At 41.3% G+C, this 8,087-nt stretch overlaps 1 protein-coding gene across 1 annotated transcript in view; it reads left to right on the forward strand.

Annotated features, from left to right (window-relative positions):
* KIAA2012 (KIAA2012 ortholog) overlaps positions 1–8,087 on the forward strand; it is a 110,833-nt gene that overhangs the window by 52,822 nt on the left and 49,924 nt on the right. The window contains exon 13 of the mRNA XM_077747590.1: positions 1,396–1,472. Within this exon, the coding sequence (XP_077603716.1) occupies positions 1,396–1,472 (77 nt within the window). The remainder of the gene's footprint in view (positions 1–1,395; positions 1,473–8,087) is intronic.

Genomic DNA, 8,087 nt, shown 5'->3' on the forward strand with positions numbered 1-8,087 from the left:
AGTATTAGATGCTATGTCGGGAGATCTGGGTTCAGATTCTGGTCTTACACCGTTTCAAGGAACAGCCTTCAGCCAATCTCGTGAAACCACTCTCTGGACCTCAGTTTCCCCAGCTGTTTTAAAAAAATAAATGTTTTAAATCTGTCCCGAAGCCATTTCAAACCAGAAGAACAGGACAGCTGAGAAACAACAGAGAAGGAAAGGTCGGCCCACAAGGAATGAGTAGAGGTTTCAGGTCAAAGAGACAAAGATGCCACAGGCTCTTAAAAGTAACAAGCATAGAAATAAGTTTTTGTTGGACACTTGACCCACACTAGAGACTAAAACCCTTGTCAGTGGAGCCATGTGCTTAGCTAAATCTGTTCCTCAAATAAACATTCCTTTATAAATATTAAATTCACTTTCTTAGGAATAAAAAGAAAAACAAAATAAATCCTATCCTTTTGTAGCATGGGGTTTGACTCTTGGGCTCAAATCCTTACTCAAAAGCTCACTAGTGGTACAACCTTAAGCAAGTTAGTTTACGTTTCAAGCCTCAGCGTTTACACCTGTGGAAAGCAGTGATCACTCAACCATGGAGGAAAGCCACTCAGATTAACACCGTCTGCGAGGCACCTGCTTTATGGAAAGCTCCATGATTCCCACTAGCCCTAGTTTGGCCTTTGCCTTTGTTTGCTTTATATTTCCACTTCTTTTTCTTTAAAAAAAATTTTTTTTAGTGTTTACTTATTTTTGATAGAGAGAGAGGGACAGAGCACGAGTGGGGGAAGGGGGCAGAGAGAGAGGGAGACACAGAATCCGAAGCAGGCTCCAGGCTCTGAGATAGCTGTCAGCACAAAGCCTGATGCGGGGATCAAACCCATGAACCAGGAGATCATGACCTGAGCCGAAGCTGGGCACTTAACCAAATGAGCCACCCAGGTGCCCCTTTATGTTTCCACTTCTGTTGCCCCTCCACATTATGAGGAAAAAGGAAAATCTCTGATCTCTCTATCTGGAAGGTTACAGAAGCATTTTCCTACTTCAGTGAAGTATGATCATACAAAATTTATATTCAACGGTATCAGCAGATTTTTTCCATCAATATTTCCTTTTTAATTTTAGCTGTATCTGAATTTTAATAGCACAAAGAATTTACTTTTGTTCTTTTAAAAAGCAACCAAAACAAGAAAAATAGAAATTTGAGTATAAGTCCTCAGCACTATACTTAACATGGTATTTATATTGTGCTTATAGTGGGTCCAAGTGTTGTTTAGTGAGTAAATATGAATCCCATAGGTGTATGTGTGTTTATAATCCTATATACATGAACTAGGTGTATACGTGTATACTGTATATAGAAATTAATGAGACCTAGATCTGACAACTTTAATCCTTTTCTGATTTTCACCATAGCAAACACTGAATCCAGAACCTATCTTCACACTAATCTTAATGAAAACTCATCTTTGACCCAAAAGCCAGAGAAACAGGTACAGTATTGACTCTGAATGAGCATGAGACTGGGAGGCTGGACTACTGGGTTCTTGCCCCAGCTTGCTATGTGGCCCTGGGTAAGAGTCTTCACCTCTCTGGCACTCATTTGCCTCATCAATAAAATGAGACAAATGGACTATAAAATCACAGAGGTTCCTTGAAATGTCTTAACTCAGCTTGAACTGTTTTGTGTGGCTCTTCATGTGCCTGAATAAGTTGAATAGACCTTTCCCTGACTTCTAGAAAGTGAAAAAGGGAAGAAGGAAACACAAAAATGCAATAGCCACTAAGACTCTGTGCTAAAGGGCCCATTTTCTCCCATCCAATTCTCATTCCTAATGAGGAGGAAAAAAATAGCAATCAAGAAAAAATATGAAAGGCTACTGTGAAAAAAGGAGAAATACGCTTTGTCTGAGTGGGTGAGAAATGTCTATCAGTGCTTCAAGAACATACATGCACAAGTATTTAATCAATTTATTCCTTCGTTTGGAGCTTTGAGGCTGACTGTCTTCAAATTCACTCTAGAGAGAACTCAGGAGGAATTCCTAAGGCTGTACTCAGGGTCTCAGAGAACCTGAGGCAGAAACAGCACAGCTCCAGGGCACGCTCAGGTCTCTCCCTGCTGGGCCACAGCCTGGGAGGGCAGAAGGGGGGCATGATCTCTATTTCTCCCTTATCTCCAACTTCCTGCCACAGCCGGGCTTTCTCCTCCTTCCTCACATTCATTAAAAAACAATAATAATAAAAGTAGTTTTAGTTTCATGTGTGTGCCTAGCTGGGTTCTGAGGAAGGACCTGAACTCTCACTGTTAGAACGCCGGCCTGGGTCAGGCCTCCACTGAGGTAAAACACAGCCAAGCTGACCCTTCCTGCTACTGAGGAAACACTGAACCAACGTCTGCATTTTTTTTTTTCACATGCCTGCTTTGAAGACAGCCTTTATAAGGGATCTAGAAGGTTTTCTTTTTTAAGAGAGTCTGTCACCAAGGAAAATATACTCTGCTATATTTTGATAATTCCACAATTCCAAAGGCCTTCAAGATGCTTCACCTACCCTGAACGCATTCCAAATTCACCCAGCTCCCGAGGTTGTATTTCAGGAGACCTAATATCACCAGCAATAAAAGGGTGGCTCAGGCACGTCAGATGAAGCCTTCGATTGAATTAGCCTTGCAGTCAGAAATAGGAGGAACACCAGAACGAGGGGCTTAAACCCTAATCCTGGGTTTCCCCTGTGAAGGTTGGCAAACCAGCTTACCGAGAACCTCGTGTGCCTTCTTTGTGAAAGGAGGGCTGTTCCTCCCAACAGAACCGGTTGGTTTGTTCAAGTCACAGTCGTCTTAACTTTCTTTAAAAGTAGCCCCCAAGAGGAAAGTCATTTAAGGAAAAGCCTAGGGAGCCCCACCAGCCCCTAAACACAGAGAAACTGTGGTGGGGTGGGGGTGGGGCTGGGGAAGGTGGAGGCGGCTCCCATGCCTCCCCCACTCCCTTACTTCTTGAGGCTAATGGCCCCTTTATTAGATTAATCACTGACTTCAATTTTAACTACTTCCTCAACCTACTCCATGTAAATGACTAATTTCATGTTTACTATAAAGCATCTGGAAAGGATTTAGAAACAAATTTCTGCCCAGCAGATTTCAGTTACGTACCTTGATGGGCCGCTGGCAAACCCAGTGGATTCCTTGCAGGGCTGCCTTTCCACTCTGAAGCAGGCTAGGATAGCACACAAAATTGATCTTTATCAGCATCAGCAGTTTCTACTTTTCTTTCCTTTCCATTAATTCCTCACTGACTCGCCCTCTCCCTCCCCTCACTGGGGTCTGACCTTATTAGGAGTTCAGTCACATAAAGCACTTTTACCTTTTTTTATCATTGCGCTAGCTGTGAGGAAAGAAGGAAAAAAAAACCCTAGAGGTGGAATATGTGGGCATCACCATGCTTCCACAAGAAGTCACAGACCTAGACGTGGAAAACAGTTTCTGACGCGTGAGTGAGAGGGAAAGCCAGCGGTGACCGGGTTCGTGGATTTAGCCCCTGGGCGCGGGAGGCTGCCTCTGGGCGCCCCCTGGCGGCGGGATCTGAAACCTCGGCGGCGCGTGTGCGTCTGCTCCGTGGAATCCAGCGCGAAGGACTCGGGCTCCCGCCTCCCACACGCGGCGTGGCAAATTGTGCCACTAGGTCCCGAGCCTCCCCTTCCACACCCGGCCGAGGATCAGGGCCTCGAGACAAATCCACAAATAGAAATTGGAGTAGCAACAACATCAACAACTTCCTGGGAGTTGGAGGAGGGGGTTAAGTCGCGCGGAAAGAGGGGGAAGAAACTACAAGGGGGAAATGTGCAGATGAAAAGAGCAGTGAAAAAAGAAAAAGGAGACAAGCAGACATGTTTCAACTCCAAGCTCCCATTTCCTCTTTCAAATGAACTGCCTCCCCACTGTGAACAGAATCAAGTATTTATGAAGGCATTTTTTGCATATTAATAGCTACACACGGAGCATTGCGAGTTCTGAAGTCCTAAAGGTATGATGCCCTTTTTTTAATGCAGGTCCTTCAAACTCCTCACAGAATTTGGTATTCTCCTTCACATATATTTTCCTTTCTGCCTTGTGGCTCCTCCTCGGGCCTTTCATTTGATTAAGAGAAATGAGTTCCCGCATACCGTCAGCGACCAAGTACTGCTCTTACCTCGGTGGCTGACATCAATCGCGAGAGAAGCTTCTCCTCTTCCCCAGGGCCTCTCTGTGTAGAGGCTGCAGGTTGGGTGAGGTGACCAGCACCTAAAAAGAGTATTAAAATTGTAAATGAAAATTCCAGCAGGAAACGTTAACATTATCTATGCTGGAGGGACAGAAAAGCAAACATTTTTTTAAAGTTTTTAAAAAATGCGTTAACTACAACAGCATTGCAATCTATACTTGATAAAGATGACATTAAATTTTTTTAATGTTTTATTTATTTCTGACACAGAGAGACAGTGTGAGCAGGGCAGGGTCACAGAGAGAGGGAGACACAGAATTCGAAACAGGCTCCAGTCTCTGAGCTAGCTGTCAGCACAGAGCCCGACGCGGGGCTTGAACCCACGAGCCGTGAGATCATGACCTGAGCCGAAGTCGGAGGCTTAACCGACTGAGCCACCCACGCGCCCCAAAATTACATTAAATTTTAAAAAGAAAAATATTGTGAACCAGTTAAAAAAACTAAGTGAAAGACATCAACAATTTATATCAAAAATAATAGCAATAGAAAACAAGTATGGAAAAATATTTATCCTGAGTGGCAACTTAAATGCAGATTGAGGGAAACCGGAAGTACCACTTTATATTTGAGAGGTAGGCCTCCTCTCACTTTAAAAAAAAATATTTTAAAGTTTATTTATTTATTTTGAGAGAGAGAGCAAAGAGAGACTCTCAAGCAGGCTCTGCGAAGCCTAACAGGGGGCTCGATTTCACCAAATGTGAGAGCATAACCTGAGCCAAAATCAAGAACCAGAAGCTCAACAGACTGAGCCACCGAGGGGTCCCAAAGTATTTTTTTTTAGTTTATTTATTTATTTATTTTTAAGTAATCTCTATCCCCCAAAAGTGGGGCTCCAACTCAACTCCAAAGTCAGGATTCACATGCTCTTCCAACTGAGCCAGCCAGGTACTCCATCCTCCCACTTTTTTTTTTTTTAATGATAAAACCCAGTACTATGTTTTGGTAAAACTGGTACACTTATATACTTCTGATGAGTTATAATTTGGTTCATCCAGTTGTAAAGCAAAATGGAAGGCAATATAACTTGTGAAGCATGATAAAATATTGCTACTCATTTTTTCAGCACTTCTGACTCCTAGGAATTTATCTTAAGGAAATAATTCAGCTGAAAAAAGTGAGTGAAGATGTCCACCGCAGGATTATCTGTAATAAGGAGAAATTGGAAACAGCCTAATAGTCCAACATCAGAGAAATGATTGTGCTAATCATGACATATCCCTCTCAGTGAAAGGTTTAATTCATTCATTAAAAAATGATACTTGTTCATACTAGAAACTGTGATTTAATACTAACAGTTTAACACAAGGTTTCTCAACCTCCACACCATCAACACTTTTTGGTCCAGATATTCTTTGTCATGGGGAGCTTTCCTATGCTTTGTAAGATGTTAAGCAGCATCCTTAGCCTTTACCCAGTAGATGCCAGTAGCACAGACCTTCAGTTACGAGAATAAAAAATGTGTTCAGACCTCACCAAAAGTCCCCTGTAAGGGAAAATCACCCCCAGTTGAGAGCTATGGATTCAACTTTAACTCGAACAGTGACAATGTAAAAAAAAAGAAAATTTCCTGGAGAAGTTATGTGCCTGCCTTTGGAAATGAGTAACAAAAGTGGGGGATGGGGAAGTGCAGATAGCTAATTATCTTAGACATCAGTGCTAGGCCCAGTCTTACTTACCAGCCTCAAAAATACCTCCACAAAGGATACCTAGTGATATCTTCAATCTGCAAGGAAAAGACTTGCAAATAATGCTTGCAAAAAATTTCAGTCATGCTACTTTGAAATTAGGGCCATGTTGAGTTGAGGTTTTTTCAGTTTCTTATTTTTTGCTATTATTCATTTTTCTTTCAAAATTCTCCCTGTAAGAAAGAAAAATGAATCATGAGGAAAGCTGGTTTTATTCACGTCTGGCTTAAAATGATCTAGGAGTCATAATAAAAAACAAGTATACAGCAAGCTAAACAAGAGTCAATACCATAGTGTCATTATTTTTTAACTATTAATTATTAAGTTTTTACTAAATTGTTCGATAGGGCCACCAGAATTCTCCTTTTAAAGATCTCAACCCCTTTTCACTGTTTTACTCCACTGACTCTAGACTTCGGGGGACAATGAATTTACCTCTTTTTCTGAAAAGTTTGGATCTCAAACTATGAAACTATTTTGTCCACCCAGATCTATCTGTGTGAGCTTGGAGCAAGAAGGGCCCTCAGCCCAGTGGTTTATAGAGCTGTCAGGGCAGAGAGGTTGTCAGTAAAGAGTATCAAAGTACAAGCTCAAACCTTAATTAGATTTCCCAAGAATCATTGCATCTCTTTGTTCAAAATAAGAAAGAAACTGCCTCACCAGTTTTCACATTGTCAATTTTCTCCTTTTGTTAAGGAAAGCAAACATCCATTCTTGCATGCTTTATCTTGGGTTTTGTTTTGTTGCTTTGTGGGGATTAGAACTTTGGTAGTGTCCTAAAAATCCTGTTAAACTAGAATTGGGTCCTTTTTTCTCATTTCTCAAAGCCTCTTCTATTTCCACCTATTTTATCTCTTAAGTTCAGGTTTCATGAGTTTACAAGAGTATGAATTCATATTTGATCTTAAGTGTCCTAAATTTACTTCTTGAGGGTTTCAAGGAGTAGCCTGTAATTCTAGCACACTAGGATTTAGGTTGAATAAACCTATGTTTACCCCATCTGTTTCCTTGATGGTTTCACAGATGGTGTTCATATCCCCTTTCAGCCTTCCTCTTGCAGGACAAAACACACACACACACACACACACACACACACACACACACACACACCTGTAGACACACTAAGTTTTCCTACAAAAGGGTACAAAGATAACCTTTTGTTTCAATATCCTTCTGAGCTATACTCTGCCTTCCATTGACTTTTGTGGCTATTATCTAAAGAACAAGCTACTAATCTCTAAAGACAGACCACCTACCCCACCCCCCACCTCCTGCCTTCTGCCTTATTCATCTTTGTATCCTTTGTGTTTACCACAGTTCTTGGCACATGGTATCTACCGGGAAAAAAAAATTGACAATCTTTAGTTGACAGTAAGTACCATGTTCTGGGTTGAAAAGCCATAATCCTCCAAATAGTATTTGAAGAATTGCATTTGTTTTATTTCCAGTGATGATCATATGGAAGCTCAGCTGACATTTCTGTAACAACTCACACAATCTCCAGACACTTCCTGCTGTTGGTTGGCGCAATTTGGTATTTCAATCTCTGGGTCATGTGCAGATTGAAGATGTCGCCAGGCATCTCCTTCGTCGAGATCTTTTTGAGGCTGATAAGTAAGATTGAGCCTAGCACTGATATCTAAGAGAATTAGCTGTCTGTATCTCCATGTCCAGAGAAGTAGGCTTTACTCCCCACCTTTTGTTACTCATTTCCAAAAGCATGGTACAGAATTTTTCCAGGTTCCATGCTGGTCCCCTCTCCCTCGTCTTTCTCTCCTCTTGCCCTTTCTCCCTCTCTGGCTTTGTAAATAGTTTTGATTGTGAAGCTTGATTCCAAGGTGTTTTGAAGATCTAAGCAAACTTCAACTTCTGGTTCAGCCTCACCCACAGGATTATTTTGTCAGCTCAAAACTCTACTGACAATTTAAGGATAATTTACTGAGAGGAGTTTGCTTTTAATTGCAAAACCAAGGCTTTTATTATTTGAATTTTCACTATGACTGTCATTTATTCCAGGACATCTGTATTTATTAATCTATTGGCTGCTAGTTCCAACTAGACACATGTTATGTGCCTATTTGATTTTTTTCTTTTTCTTGTTATTATGGAAAATTTCAAACACATGCAAAAATAGAGGGAATAGTATAATGAACCTCCATTACATTTT

This window comes from Crocuta crocuta, unplaced genomic scaffold (assembly GCF_008692635.1).
Source record: "Crocuta crocuta isolate KB4526 unplaced genomic scaffold, BGI_CrCroc_1.0 scaffold159, whole genome shotgun sequence".
Classification (NCBI taxonomy): Eukaryota; Metazoa; Chordata; class Mammalia; order Carnivora; family Hyaenidae; genus Crocuta; species Crocuta crocuta.